Source organism: Dermacentor silvarum, chromosome 9 (genome assembly GCF_013339745.2).
Source record: "Dermacentor silvarum isolate Dsil-2018 chromosome 9, BIME_Dsil_1.4, whole genome shotgun sequence".
NCBI classification, from domain to species: Eukaryota; Metazoa; Arthropoda; class Arachnida; order Ixodida; family Ixodidae; genus Dermacentor; species Dermacentor silvarum.
Window position 1 is genome coordinate 129,300,400 of NC_051162.1, and position 15,767 is coordinate 129,316,166.

The 15,767-nt window shown below is 43.0% G+C and overlaps 1 protein-coding gene across 12 annotated transcripts in view; it reads left to right on the top strand.

The window, feature by feature from the left end:
- LOC119464288 (myosin-3) overlaps window positions 1-8,530 on the top strand; it is an 80,457-nt gene extending 71,927 nt beyond the window's left edge. For all 12 annotated transcript variants that reach the window (XM_037725195.2, XM_037725194.2, XM_049655613.1 and 9 more), the window contains 3 exons: window positions 1,960-2,010; window positions 3,991-4,035; window positions 7,720-8,530. In XM_037725195.2, the coding sequence (XP_037581123.1) occupies window positions 1,960-2,010; window positions 3,991-4,035; window positions 7,720-7,908 (285 nt within the window). In that variant the 3' untranslated portion in view covers window positions 7,909-8,530. The remainder of the gene's footprint in view (window positions 1-1,959; window positions 2,011-3,990; window positions 4,036-7,719) is intronic.
- The last annotated feature ends 7,237 nt before the right edge of the window (window positions 8,531-15,767 follow it).

Consider the following 15,767-nt stretch of genomic DNA (forward strand, 5'->3'; position numbering starts at 1 on the left):
ATTTTGGAGCACAGGCACAATCAGAAGAGTCTTAAAGATGGATGCACTGCATTTTAAACACCATTGCATTCATTGCTACATTCAATTTTGAGCTACTAGGTTGGTGTGTACAGTTGCACATGTAGCATCTGGAGGAGATAACGAAGCATCATCATCAGCTTATTTTACAGTCACTGCAGGACAAAGGTCTTTCAGAAATCACCTATTACCCTTGTCAATTAACACCAATCTCTACCTGCAAATAATAATAAAAAAAATTGGCAAATTTATTTTGTGCCATCCTCAACTGTGCTTCCCTTCCCTTCGCACCCATTTTGTAACTCCACTAGACCACTGGTTATCAGCCCTAAGTGTTATGTGGCCTGCCCAACTCCATTTTTTTTTCCTAATGAGATTTTTTTTCCTAATTGGCTACCCCTGTTTGCTCTCTAATCCACAATGCTGTCTCCTGTCTCATAATGCTACACCTAACATTTTTCGTGTCATTGCTCATTGAATCCTCCAGCTACCTCGCTAACCTCCAAATGTCTCCCAATATGTTAGTTCCGATAGAATGCCATGATTTTACACTTCATTTTTTTTTTTTTAAATCAAGGATAGTGGTAATCTTCCAGTCATGAGATGTACTGGACTGCAAATACTTTTTTATGCCGATGTTGCTTTGTTGTGATGTCACTCTTCCGATGGCCTTTTGTTTAAAAAGGTCAGTCATTCCACAAGTCGCATCATAACAGAGGCACTCATGACATTGTTCAACAGCATCACTTTCAGTGTACAGTGACTGGATAACCATTCTTGAGGCAAGCATCGTGAAAAACTAAACAAACAATTTCTTTTCACTTGCCTCAGACTTACGGCCGTCACTGCGCGTTGCATAGCGCAGTTTGCAATACCTACACCGTGTTCCAATGCTGACAACGCGTTCCAGCAGACCGGCTCCGTGAATGCGTCTGTTCTCTCGCTTTTATAGCGCGGAAAATCTCTTCACCTTGCAGAGCACGAGCGTGCGAACGCGCCAGCTGTGGATGAAGACAATCGAACGCAATGATATGGTTCGCATAAATGCACGTTCTGCAAGCGTGGCTGTATAGCCTAGTGCTTACGAGGCTCGCCTTGGGACTGGGGATATGCGGGTTCGAATTCCGCCTCGGCAAGAAAGTTTATTTTCTTTTATTTCTTCATAGTTTCTTGATACGCACCACGAACCACAAATTGCGGCTGGCTTGAACAGCTTCGCTGTTAAAAGACGATGGTCACAGCACTGTCCTGAACCTGCAGGAACAAATGGGACAAAAGGAACTTGTGGATAGACATCATTTTGTGGTTTATATAAGCTGTTGGGGGAACTCACAGCTATTGCAGCAAGAACATTGTCAAGTAAAATACCATTGCTACAGTGAGGCATTGGGATACATATTGTCTCAAACATAAAAGTGCCAAAACTAAGTCTAGTTAAGAACGACATTTGCAATTCTTGTAAAGTGCTTCATAAATCGTTTCCCATGATACTTCCAACCTCTGCCCAGGAGCAATAAGTCGCATGCTGTGGTACTTCTGACAACTCGGCTCTCAAGCTCTCTTGATAATACTGTGCACTACATTTTACCAACCATGGTGTTCAGTTATGGCACTTATAAAATACTAGTATGCATCATTTACAATGGAATGTAGTAGTATGATACTCAAGCAATAAAAAGTTTCAGATTTTGGTCATATCTAACGTGCCATTTGACATGTAACGTTTCTAAGTGCTTCTCTTCTTTGTCATGTAAACACAGCGGCTCATACTTGTGTTTAGCCTCCGTACTGGGGCTGTGTACTTATACTGTCTTTTTTGAGGAATTCTTTGCTTACGTCCTGCTCAACCTTAACGTGCCAAAAGCATGCTGTTATGAAGCATGCCGCTTTGCACATAGTTGCGCTCATGCAGTATCAACTCAAATATGTTATTTCTTTCAGAAGCCCGTGACCACAACGCGAAGAAAGAGCCCTCGTCAGGCTGTGTCTGAGGTGTGTGCTCCAGATACTTACCATCATTGAATGGTTGCAGTGTAAAGTACCAGGGCAACTGAAACACGCCATGCAATGCTGATAATTAATTACCATTAAAGATTGTCTGAGCCAAATTTTGGTGCTCTTATATAGCACAGGAGGTTACTTAAAAAGACACTGAAGAGAAAAATTATTTGAGCTGCATTAGCAAATTGCCTTTCTAGAAGACCAAAAGTGCCACTCTTACTGTGAGAAGAGGCTCGGTTAGCCAGAACAGACGTATAAACAAAAGGCAGGTGGCAATGCCGCCTTAAGGTTCCCGCACCAGCTTGCCATGACTTCACGGATTTTGACAGTGCCCGCTTACGCCACAGTCTTATCAGTAAAAATGAACTACATTGCATTCTAAAAGACCCAAAGACTGAAATTAGCAAATTTTAGCGTTTTTTTGAGCAACAATGGCTCAAATACAAAAAGAAGCTTTGTAATCAGTGACATCACCCTGACATACTGATGCTGGGGTTTGTGCGTGAAATTCAAGAAATGGGACTTTGATCTTTCATTGTACGTATCTTCTGATAATCAACATATTATTGTGAAATTAAATATTATAGCATTTTGAAACAACACTTTGACGGTCTAAACTGATTTAGTGCTTCTTTTTAGTGTTCCTTTGAAGGAGTATGAATGCATAGTACTAGTACTTTTAAAATTGTAGAATATCTACCAGATGCTTGCTGCACAAAAAGGATCACACTTGACAAGTACAGACACTCATAAAACATTATAATTTTACACTGAAGTCTACCAGAAATGCCACACCTGGAATCATTGACATTATTGTGACATCATGACACAGCGAATTTGCTGACTGTTGTGTAGCTGTATAGATTGGGTACAGCGATGTTGCCCATAACATATTTTTTTTAATAAACAACAATGCTTGCATGGACTCTCTGACTGCATGTGCTTGTGGCAGCTGCAGTAATAACAAGGGTGCAGCAAGCCAGTGTATTGTGACGTCATGACTCAGCCACGTCCAGGGTGTCAAAACGTAAACTGGTTTTAGATACAAGTATTATAATCAATTATTTAGGGTTATCTGGCAATATCCACTATATTTTCTAGGGTTTAGAGGGTCTGGATTTTTATTTCATGGTGCCCTGAATCACTTCTTATCGAGGTGGAGAAAGGCATTTGATGTAAAAATAGGCTATTTCAGGAATACTTTGCTGCAAAAAGCACTTCAATGCATTCAGCAGAAGGGGAGTTATAGGTAATCAACCACGGCCTCCGCTTTTCTCCCGTTCTTTCTTCAATGCCTTGCACTGCGAAGGCTACAGTGGAGTGGGGCATGGCCACAACGCTCCGCCTTCTAAATGTCACCGTGGTGCGCAGTTCAAATGTCATTTTGGATGTTAACGTAGACGTCATGACGTCCAATTTTGGTGCATATGACGCACAAAACGTAAACCAAATGTGGTTGTCCTCGACGAGCCGCAGTGGGCTTGTGGTGGCACCCCACGGCGGCTGCGGTATCTATGCTGCATAGCCGACCGCAGCTACCAATAGGAGCTGCATATGGGAATCCGCGTTATTATGAAATAAAGCGTCCAGAGAAGAGTGAGGAACATGGCTTCTGTTGAAGAGAGAGTGTCTGAGAAAAAGGTGACTTTGCGCTCTGCTTGCAAGCTCCACACACCGCGTATGACAGCAAAACTTGGCTGAGATGTTCACAGCAGCGTATGCTACCCGCGGACAATCTTATTTCACCAAGCCTGAGGAGTGGTTCAGGGCCCCTTTTATGCAAAAATATGATTAGTTGGAAATGTGACGTTGCTACACCTTTAAAGGAGGGATTGGCCTGTAATGTTGCATTTTTTTTTTTGTCTTACTTTGTTTGCCATCCACTAGAGTGTTGCAGCAGACGTTATGTTAATGTGCTTGTGTTTGTTGTCTTATGTAATGTTTTACCCTGTGCTTGTGATGACACTGCAGAAATCTAGGCGCTGCAAGGCAACCGTAAAGGCATCACCTTACAAGGTAAAGTTTGCTCATAATAGCTGATGCATTGTCTGTTTTTCAGGTTACAAGGTTTCCTTGCTTATAGACCATTTTAAGCACGAAAGTTTCATTCTTCAAACGTTACTTTAAACAAGCATTCCAGGGAAAACACGGGGAATGCGGGAGACAGAAATTCAACATGATGAGCAACACGCGAACAAGGTGAGAGCAGGAGCTCCTGCTCTCACCTTGTTCTCGTATTGCTCGTTATCTTTAAGGAAGCATGTCATCAGTGTCACACGAGCATCTTAGAGGGCTTCGTATACTTGCCGAATCAACAGCCGAGTGTGTGCTTACTAGTGGGTAGCATTAATGGCCGTTATCGAGTTTATAGAATGAAGCTGAACTCTCTTTGAATTTGAAAGGCACACACCCACCATCATGTGGAGCATGTCTGCATTAATGCGCTATTAATCATTGATGTCAAAAAAGATAGTCACCTTGTAAGTCACCTTGTAAAAATAATTAATGCATTGTATCAAATAAGGACGGAGTGTCGACGCCATAACAGAATCGCTGTAGCCAGCAGCCTACTGGTGCTAGGTGACTTAAACAGATTCGGCTCAGTCCATTAAAAGTGCACTAATAAATACCTGACTGCCTAAAACTTCAACAGTAACTTATCACAGGAAAAAAACAAAAAAAAAATCAAATATTTCGCTTGAGATCACAGGCTCAATCCCGGCCATGGTGGCCGATTTTTGATCGAGGTGGAATGCACTAATGCCGGTGTACTTAGGTGCACATTAAAGAATCCCAGGTGGTCAAAATTAATCAGGAGTCCTCTACTATGGTGCTCGCCATAGTAGAGGACTCCGGATTAATTAATCCTCTACTCCGGACTCCGGAGTAGAGGATTAATTTAGTAGTAGAGGTGGAATGCAATAGAGTAGTAGAGGTGGAATGCACTAATGCCGGTGTACTTAGGTGCACATTAAAGAATCCCAGGTGGTCAAAATTAATCCGGAGTCCTCTACTATGGCGTGCCTCATAATTGTATTGTAGTTACAACACACAGGATTCCCTAATTTAAATTTCTTTCTAGTTTTGCTTTCTACTTCTGTAGGTTTACTATTGTGCCCTGTTGCTTTGGCATAGACTCGTCTATAAAATTTACCAAAGGCATCTCTGCTCTGCAATTGTTCTGTTACCATGGGAATGAATAATGGTTAGTACATGTATTTGTCTGATCTTCATGCTTGTGGCTTAAACATTCGTGTTACAATATTTATTATGCTTTATTTTTTTTTTCAAACAATCGTAGATTAACAAGAGCAGCAAGGCAATTAGTATCTGCCCACATATGTATTCATCATAAATTGTTGCATTTGTAGTACAATATTTTATTAAAAACGATCAATCTTCAAACTCGCAAGGTGGTTTGAGGACAAAACGATGAAGATTTAGGTGAATCCATGTATGTACACTGACCATCATTTGCATGCTGGTTGAACCGCCATACGTGGTTTTCCTGTAGACACTGGAGTCAGACTTCTCTCTAGTAATATTTGTAGGAAACTCTGTAGATTTTGAGGAGTGGCCGTGGCAATTACACAAGCAATTTGTTTTCAATTAACATATACTCACCAACTATTGGAATCGCCTCATACTGTTGCAAGTTCAGTAGAGCTGAAGCACAAGGGCCATCAAGTCAGTAGCCACTGAAAAATGCCCACGTGAGGTAGGTCTAATCTTTCGGTAAAATTTTGATCCAGTTCAGATTGTCATGGAGCTTTTTTATTCTTTACTTTCTTGAGCTTTAAGAGTATCAGTTTAGTAGTACAATGCGCAGCTGTCTTTGATTTCATTAAATTTGTTAGAAAGTTTAGCAACAGCATGTTTGATTAGTTTTTATGTGCTTCTGTTCAGGCATGCCAGACAAACAAAAGAGTGGTAATGCCGCAGGGGCTCGCATACAGCTGACAAGCACCAGTTTTAAAAATACGATTTAGCCTAATCTCGATCAGGGATTTCTTTGCATGCTGCTTTGCAAGGGACCAGGGGAGGTATTCTGCAAGAGTCCACCTAGTTGACATGTCCATCTCGTCTGCTGTTGAAGTTCTGATTGGCTGGGCTGGGTTGCGTTTTAGCAGGAGCCACACGCCACAGCCACTCAGCGCTTCAACAGCAGACGAAATGGACATGTCCACTAGATGGACTCTTGCAGAATACCTCCCCTGGTCAGTCTTTGGGTTCCCATGGCTTGTCCCAGTCTCCTGTGGAGCACAGCTGAATAATTAAGTAGTCTGCGCACAATTAGTCTGCCTGGAGTCAATCGTGATTAGTCAGATGTGTACTGCGGTGAGTAAGAATGCAAGCACTATAGTAGTTTTGTTTGTTGCATACAACAAGTGGGTGAGTAATCCTGAGAGTTTGCACTGCAGCATCTGGCTTCATCCTTTGCATCTAGTATATAACAGCTGCATATGTTTTGTGTACGGCATGTATTGTGTATAAGAGGATACTTTGGAATAAACGGCTTTATTCTTGCCTCAAAGTTTTAAGCGGAGATTCATCGTTACAATGGGGTTCACTTCAGTGCTTTGATGTGCTTTGCGGAGCCATAACCTTGTGGCTTGTTATTACGCTATTATAAGTAGTTTGGAAGAGGAATTGTCTTAGCTCAGGTTGTTTACGTACTTTGGACATCATTTTTCTCTCACCTTAAGCATACTTCAAAGCACTTTCTAAAAGTGCCAAGAGCTTTAGGAATGTGGTGGCAACTGTACTTCGTTTTATTGAATTTGGTAAACCACACTTACTGATTAGCAAATATTATGGTGAACACTGCAGATGAAAAGACAAAGATGGAACACGAGTGCTGTTTTCTGTCTCAATGAATTCGGGCTTGCTTCTATGGTTTTACTAATGTTGCGGCAAGTTTTACGAAAAGCAATTTCTGTTCATGCAAAAGTTTCACACGTTGCACTCCGAGCCTGCCATTGTAAGTCATCTGATAGTAAATGGATGCCAGAAGGGAACTTGCATCGAGCAAGTTTACAAGTTCTGAAGCAGGTGAAATCAGCACGGGCTAACTGCTGAAAAGTTTGCAGTGATCTAAACGCAATGGGTTGCTTGCCAGTCTGTGCTGTTTTTGACAGCATTTAAAGGCAGATCATCATTAATAAAGTGCATATGTATCCCATAAAAGGTGTTTGCCCAAGGCAAACTTCAAAACTGCATTCATACTTTTCCGTCCCCCTTCCTTTTTTTTTTTTTTTGGTGTGATGTCACCCGCCGTGGTTGCTCAGTGGCTATGGTGTTGGGCTGCTGAGCACGAGGTCGCGGGAGCGAATCCCGGCCACGGCGGCCGCATTTCGATGGGGGCGAAATGCGAAAACACCTGTGTACTTAGATTTAGGTGCACGTTAAAGAACCCCAGGTGGTCCAAATTTCCGGAGTCCCCCACTACAGCGTGCCTCATAATCAGATCGTGGTTATGGCACGTAAAACCGCATATTCTTTTTTTTTTTTTGTGATGTCTGCGAGGTTCTTACAAATTTTAAAGCTCATACATTTGCTGCTGTGCCATGGTCAACTAGACCATGATCATGTGACTAGACTCACATGATTAGTGAATCATGGGGCAAGTACAAACCACACTTCTTACATGACTGATTTTGAGAGGTTCCATGCTTTCAAGCATTTCTTCATATTTTGCAGGCTTCCACTGTTGCTGGTACACAGAAGAGATCAGTGAAGCCTAGCAAGAAAGCAGATGACACTTCACTCGTGTCTTGGCCTGAAATGTCAACAAAGTCAGCTGCAGCTGCACCGGCTGCCAAAAAGAGGAAGTTCTTTCAGGCGAAAGACAGCGACTCGGATGACTTCTTCAGTATGGGTTTTGTCTGAGCGCTGACTTGCCCTACGGCAGCTTACAACTTTGCCAGATTTCTCCTGTGCATGGGTCTGCATAGGGTCTTTTTTTTTTTTTTTCTTAAATTTCCCATGCGAGGTCTGCACAAAGGGCACATTTTTTTTTTTTACGTGCGGGCACACGTAATATTTCACCTCTTTAGTTCTTTTGCTTTTGGAACTAAGATGTTAACTCCTGCTCAAAGTTCTTTACCTTGTATTATCGGTTCGATTTTGTCTTAGCTTAGCTTGCAATTGGCGTTTTCTGTTTGCCATTGTCTGCTGGAAGCAACCAGCTGCATTGTTCCCTGTTCATATCAGGTACTCGGTGCGAGCAAGCATTCAGCATTTTTTTTTTTTTTTTGCCACATCCATATGAATGTGTTCACTTTTTGTTCTATAGTTGATTTCCTCATAGAGAAGATTATTTATATTCATGCTATCATATATTTTTAGTCTGTGATGTAAGTTTTAATGTTTATATTTATTTTCTTTTTTTTTTTGCCCAGTAAGCAGGTTTATTGCTTGCAGATTCGGTGTATAAATTGCAACCTTTTATTTGTTATATTCACTTGTTTTGTCATCAAAGCTCCGATAAACATTTGTATTGGCACAATAATCATAGTTGTGGTCTGTTCTTTATCAGTCAGCTGTCATGCTTGTGTGTACTTGAAGTCGGCTCAGGGAAATGATGGCAACACGAAGAGAAGGAACACTGGACGAAGCGCTGCCGTGTAAGGAAGTGCTGCCATTGATTCTTTTTATCTATCCAGACATAAGAAGTTGCACATGCATTTACACAATGCATGTGCAATGAATAGCAGGACTTGCTTGCAACTTACATGCAGTGACAATTCAGCTTGGCAGACATTGATATGACCGTGATGCTGCCCAGTTGTGCACATCTAGAGAACAAATTTTTCTGCACTGCATTTCTTAGATAAATCTTTTTGCATAGGTAGCAAAGCGATAAAGATGTCATAACTGAAACATGTTCAGTGTGAAAGCAGCTGCATTTAACACTTGAACAAATGTGCAAATGCTGCAAATGCTAGGAGCCTGTTGTTTTGCTAGCATGAAAGTGTTGGTGAGAATGGACCTTTTTCCAATTCAGCTATGCGCATGCGCGTACCCTCGCCCCAGCTGCATTCCACGCCGCGCCGACATTATCGCAGGGCAGGTGTGCGAAGTGAGTGCGTGAACCCTTGCATGATCCGCGGCAATTTCCTGAGCTTGAGGGGCTGAACATTAACTTTTCTCGTGTTCTGGGCGAGGATATTGGTTAAAGGAAACAGTTAGCAGTTAGTGGGAAAGACTGGAAGCACTTTTGTCGATGAAAACGACTCCGTGAATTACCGCTCGAGCGATAGGCGCAGCGTTTGTGACGAATCTCATGCCGGCACTTGCTGTACTGTCGATTGCACAAACGGGCGTGGAATGGTGACTGGAGTGGAGCACACGGTCAAATTTTTTAAAAAAATTCCTATGTTATCAGTGAGTTATCACGCGATTTTCGCTGAGTGAGGCAAAAATTAAGCCTGCGAACAGCATGACACTAGCGCTGTGATTATTGCACTTCTCGCCCTACGACTGACTCGGAAGTCACGGCGATGTTTTAATGTACGCGTATGTATACCGCACGGATATTACCATTGGCTTAAGAACGTGTTACCGCATGCAGGTGGAAATAGCTGTACGGTTACGTGCGGCCAAACGAAAAGAAGAATCTCGCCACACAGCCGATCAGAATGCATCGTGCGAGGCCAAAGCGACACTCGCGGTGTTGCATTATACAAAACTCGCAAGTCTTACTTTTTGCGGGCAAATGAAGCTTTACGCGCCTGACAAAACAACGTGTTGCGTCCACTTCCCTTCTGCTTAACCCCCCGTACTGTGTTGAGTCTACTTAGTCCCCACTACCATGCCATACACGATACATATCTCGAGATAAAACAACACTTGCCCTGCAGTACACTCGCAGTACGTGTGCAGAAGTTTTGCACGTTGTTTGTTCATCATGGTGAGCTGCTTCCATGCCCGCTCTTGAGGGCAAGCACGTAGGTGCTTGCGTATGTTGACCGCCTCCTTCAAGTCGAGCCACTACAAATGACGGGCGAGTTTATCCTGAAGAAAGTCCTGCCATGGCGTGTTTGACGCTCACACATGCCTTCGCCACTTGAATCAAAGTACTGACCAAGCTGCTGAAGAATAAAGGCCGGCGCATCTCTCAAATCTTGGTTACAAGTGGCCTGCACGTCGCATTAGCATGCTGCCGTCGCGTCGGTAAATGTAAATGTTATTATTACACGTGAGCAAATACGCGCGCGCTAGAGCAGGACGGTGAGAAGCTACTTCAACAAGACAAGCGACGAAAAAAAAAGAAAAAAAAGCAGGGATGGCTGTCGCGAGAGACTGCTTGGTCAAACGCTACCATGCTCTGCGTAGAGGCGAGAAGCGGCGGGAGTGTGTGTTTTGCCCGTCAAATTTAGTTGAAGTGGCGGCCGCTAGAGGGGTTCCTTACTGGAAAAAGGTCCATTCATCACAGTGCACAGAATAACCATGCATGCAGCTCAGTAAAATGTTAAATATACTTAAAGGTGGGCTTAATTGTGTTTTCACTTGCGCTGCACTCCATAGTGTTGGTAAGGTTTAGTTCAGTGTTTGTCTACAGTTGTCGAACACTATGTTTAGCAGCATACAGTGTATCTGCAACTGTAAAACATGAACAGGATCAACATAGTTCATGCTCATACAAGCAAACCAAGTTGAAAAATATTGTTGTGCCCTTTGGCCGAACAGGAAAAGGAAAACGAAAATTTGCCTTATTCATTCATCAGGAATCGTTGAAGACTGCTGCGAAAAGTTGGCCGGTAGTGAATAAGACCCATAGAAGTTCAAAGCCATGGAAGTTCAAAATATTAATTTATAAAATTTTGCTTCTCATTTCAATGCTTCCTTTTCTGCCTTGCGAGGAATAAAGATTATAAACATGGATAAGGTGCCTCAGAAAGGCTGGCCAACATTTCGATAGGAGGACCTATCTTCGTCAAAGGCGGCCTCGTCGTCCTTGGCGGGTTAATTTTAAAGGGTTAATAGAGTGACATCACGTCGATGTCGGCTGTGGCTGGCTGTAAAGGGAGAGACTGAAAAGAAAATGACCGCTGGCGCTTGACTGTCTAGATGCGGTTTCTAAGACGAGGGGACAAGAGCGGGAGAGCGAGAAAGCAGCAAAAAAAAGACATAAGAGGGGGTTGGGGGAACGAGAGGTGAGGGAGCGTTCAGAGTGGGCGGCGTGCATTTGGGGTCCCTGAAGAGCCGGTCAGTGTGCAAGTAACAACAATACGAGTTGAAAGAATGACTTGAGTGGCGTAGCATCAATGCTTTGGGTAATTTTGAAGGTGTTAAGATGGCAATACGGCGTCTGGAAACGTGGAGGGGTGGTTGTGGTTGACAGGGAGCAGCTCGGTCTGCATAGGAGGGAGACAGCGGAAAAAAGAAAATTTAAAATCAAAACACTGAGGGTACAGGTGTACATGGAAAAGCGCTCGTATGGTTGATCTATGCGTAAAAGCATGGGAGAGAATAATAAATTGATTGGTAGGGGATATGCAGGGAAGAACTGGAAATGGGAGAATAGGTGAGGTTGAGAATCGAGATTAGCTGTAGGTTTAACTTGTTTTGTGCCTTTGTTAATGGTATAACAATTTCATGTTTGTTACTGCTTTTAGCGATTCTAAGTTGCCGCGTGACAAATTGATCCCCGTCAGGTGCAGGCATTTAAAGTTGTGTATGAGGTACGATTCTGTATATTTTCTATCGCGAGGTGAACGAAAATTTGTTTGTAGTATATAGAGTCTTGCTTCATCGAATATATGGCCGTGCTCATTGAAGTGGCTGGCTACTGCTCTAGGTAAATTGCGTTTTGTATCTGCGCGATGGCCATTGAGTCTCGTATGCATTTCTTGTCCAGTCCCACCTATGTATTGCTTGTTACAAGCGGCACATTCTAGACAGTAGACTACGTTGCTTGACGTGCAGGTGAAATTCGAAGTTACCTTGTGAAGGTAATCTGACGCTGTACTTTTTACTGTAGTAGTAGATTGAATATGTTTGCATGTGGAACACCTGGAGCGGCCACAGGGATCGGATGTTGGCTTCATCTTTCTCCTTAGTTTGGCGTGTACAAGAATCTCCTTGAAATTACTGTTCAGTCTGTAGGCCACTCTAAGCGGGTCGGACAAGATCTTATTAGGTTTCTGGTTGCTGGTGAGAATTGGGTAGTATTTACTGAGGATGTTGTTCACGTTGGGGAGTGCGTTTGAGAATTTAGTAGTCGGAAGAGGCGTCCTTGTGATCTTGGGGCGGGGTTTGAGGTCCCCGGCCTTAAAGAAATACAAGGACAGAAATTGTGCAGATCCCTCGCACTGTGGAATTATTCGAAGTATTTTGCAGGCAGCTGGATATGCAGCAGTGTTTGGAGTTTGGCAAAGCATTGCCAGGTTGACCAACATGCATGTCATTCATAACCTGATATATGTATAGTGAAAGAAACGACCATAATAGGATCATGACACACATGCCATGATAAATATGTCATGTTAATGGTGCCATCACTTGTCATTTGTGTTATGTATGTATGCATACATGCTATGCCCTTATGCCTATTCTGATATACAGGGTGTCCCAACTGTCATGCACCAAGATTTAAAAATATGCGAATAGCTGGACAGAACCAAAGTGCTTCGAGTGGCCATTCGCGCAGCAGTCTTGCGTGTTTTCGTGGGCTTCTTTCACTCAGAAAAACACTCTTATGTAGCGCGTATTGAGCAACAGAAAGTTGTATCGAGAGTTTTTCATGTAGCTCTACAATTTTCTCATTGACACTTTATATAATTATAATATTTGAGAAGTTGATTAATTACAACTAATTATGTAATTGGGTGGAATGTAAAAAATAATCTGAGTATCTCCAAGCAACGGCAAACAACATTACCTTGGTTCTGTCCAGTTATGTGGCATTTGCATATTTTAAAATATTGGTGCATGATAGTTGGGACACCCTGTATACCTTTGTTGAAGGATTGAAGAAACGAACACGATGACATCACGATGTTGGAGGCTTGATAGATGAAGACACTCTGAGCACCCGAAGTTTGCAAAGAATGCCTCACATTAAACAGTTCAAGGCAGGGGCTACAAAAAGACTGGGATACAGGGACTGCAGGAAATCTGGTGCTGGTGAATTCTAGGAACGATGCACTACAAATGCTTCAGGTGGTGGATCGATCGAATAATGTGACGCGTTCTAAACATAAAACTTTCATGATGCATCCCTTAATACGAGGTGCACTGTGTATAGTTTCCACCTCGTGGCTTTCTGTTTGACTTTATCTTTTACAATTTTTTTCAATGATCTGACGTCCAAGCCACTATTTTCTTGGTAAATCCCACACTTGTACATTGAAACAGCATTGACAGGCAAATTGCTGGCACCTGTTTCTGTGCCTAAAACGCAGCAGTTTCTTGCTCTGCAGAGACCAATAATCGCATTGCTGGTTCACTAACGAATCGGGTGACTACGCCACCATGCATCTGTGAAAGTTGAAGCTAGTCTAAGACTATACCAAGACCTTTTATTTATTTATTTATTTCCAATACTGTTAGCCCTTGCGAGCTGTTACAGGGGTGGGGAAAAAGAATTTTCAACAAACACGAAACGCCAGTTCCGCAATAAACAAACAAACAATGCATTCAGCAAACAAATAATGACAATTTACGCTCAAATGATTCAGTTGTGTGTGTTTCAATAAATACACCTGCGTCAAGGCTGTTCCAATCGACTATAGTTATGTGACCTGTTTGTAGTGTATTGAAAACGAAGCATACAAGCCAAGTAGCAGCATAGAGTACAGAAAATTATTGCAATACAGTCAGCGACTGATTTTCGAGCGCCCGATTTTGCGGACATACCCAATAATTCGGGCGCCTTCATGGCATCGCCACGTACCCCATAGAGTCAATGTTTAAGAGCGTCTGAAATTGCGGACGCAAAAAATCCTTCGGCGCCATATTTTCCTGACTTTTTGCCATGACCGCAGCTCCGAAATGGCATTGATCGAAGCCACCACCGCCTCCGTTTTGATTATCTCTTCGCCTCAAACACGCTCTCGCACGCAGATCCATTGGCAGCCATAGCCTCAGCCTCAGCAACTCTAGGCCTATATACTTCGACGTTCGCTACCAAGGTTGCTGTTTGGGGCTGTGTATTTTATAGAAAGAATTTGCCGCTGCCAGCAATGGTGCTGTCTCAGCCTTTGTAATCCTCGCCAATGGCTTCGAAGCTCTGAAAGCACTTTGCACGAGGTTCGGGTTAGGCTGTCAAAAAGAGAGCCTGCTTGTCCAGAGACTATTCTCACCCTCACATGCGCGGAAGTGCATTTTATGTACGAGCACCCAACCCACTTGGTGGGAAATGGTTTTATCCAGGAAGTGCATGAAGTAGTTACCATAGAATGCTAACCACATTTTAAAAAAAATCTGGAAGAAGGTAGCTATACGGTGCTATATTCTATCTTTAGTGAAAGGTAAGTGGTGCACAACGGGAACACGCATCTAGATACTGGCCGCTGCTTGGCCGATCACCCGATGTGGGTGTGTGCTACAGGCTGGAAATTATTACCAGTCATAGGCTCTGCTAGTGCCACTGGGATGCCACATAACCACTGAACTACTGCAGCGTGGGGACCGCTAATTTTTACATGCACGGGGAGCACTGGCAACGTATGGCACATGGCATGTGACATAATATAACGAAGCCTGTGACATTTGGTCAGGCTCATGTGTTTGCATTTCGTAGTATGGATGTTTCATGAAGCTGAGTTATTTCTGCCTGTTGGGCATACAGTAAATTACAGTCGATCTACGAATTACAATCGGACAAAAATGCTATGGAAAGGCATAACGTGTTGATAGTTAAGCAGGTAATATTTTTTAGGGTTTACAGTCAAGCCGCACTATTAAATAAGCTGCCTCAGGCGATCAGTTAATGCTGTAGCCTGTAATCGTTTTGAAACGCGTAATGACCACTCTTTTAGGTGATAGTGTACGGAGCGGTGGGTGAGGAGGACAGCGCGCTAGCTCTATCTCGTTGTGGTTGTCACCTGCGCGGTACTACGATTTTCTTCTCGCGCCTCGCTCCGCATTCACTTTCATCTTTCGCTGTGCTCGTTCGCTCGGTTAGGCCGAGGGACGTCGACGCTCGCCGCAAGAACAGGCGCCTACGAGCTGCGCTCTAAATGTAATTGTATAGACCTGACATTGGACAAAAACAAATTGCTAGGTATGGTATGGGTTCGGCAATAATGTTCCGACGTTTGTTCACGTACGTGTGTAGTTTTCAACAATAGGGCAGGTAAAGTTGCTGAGGAAATGTTGCGCTAGTACGGGCCAGGCGTTCAAGGCAAAATGCAAGCCTTTACACAATTTTGCCTAAATAAGCCCAAAATAACGTATCGAATTGTTCAAAACAAGTTATGCCCCGGGCACACACATGTGGCTGACTTAATTGATAAAAAATTGAGCCCTTCCACTACTTCTTGATCTACTTTCGATCTATCTACTTCCGTTGCCAGACGCGATCTCCTGGAACCTACGATCTAGCCTATAACAGCTTCGCTGTAAAAACAGTCGGCGTCTAATTGTGCATGTTACAATCAAGCGTATGCACGCCATATAATTAGTGCTTGGTAATGATTGCAATAGCAGTATATATACACGTAGCAGTATATAAAAGAGTAGCAGTATACCGGATGTTTCTATGAAGACATTACGTAATATTTAAAAACAGCCGTTTTGAA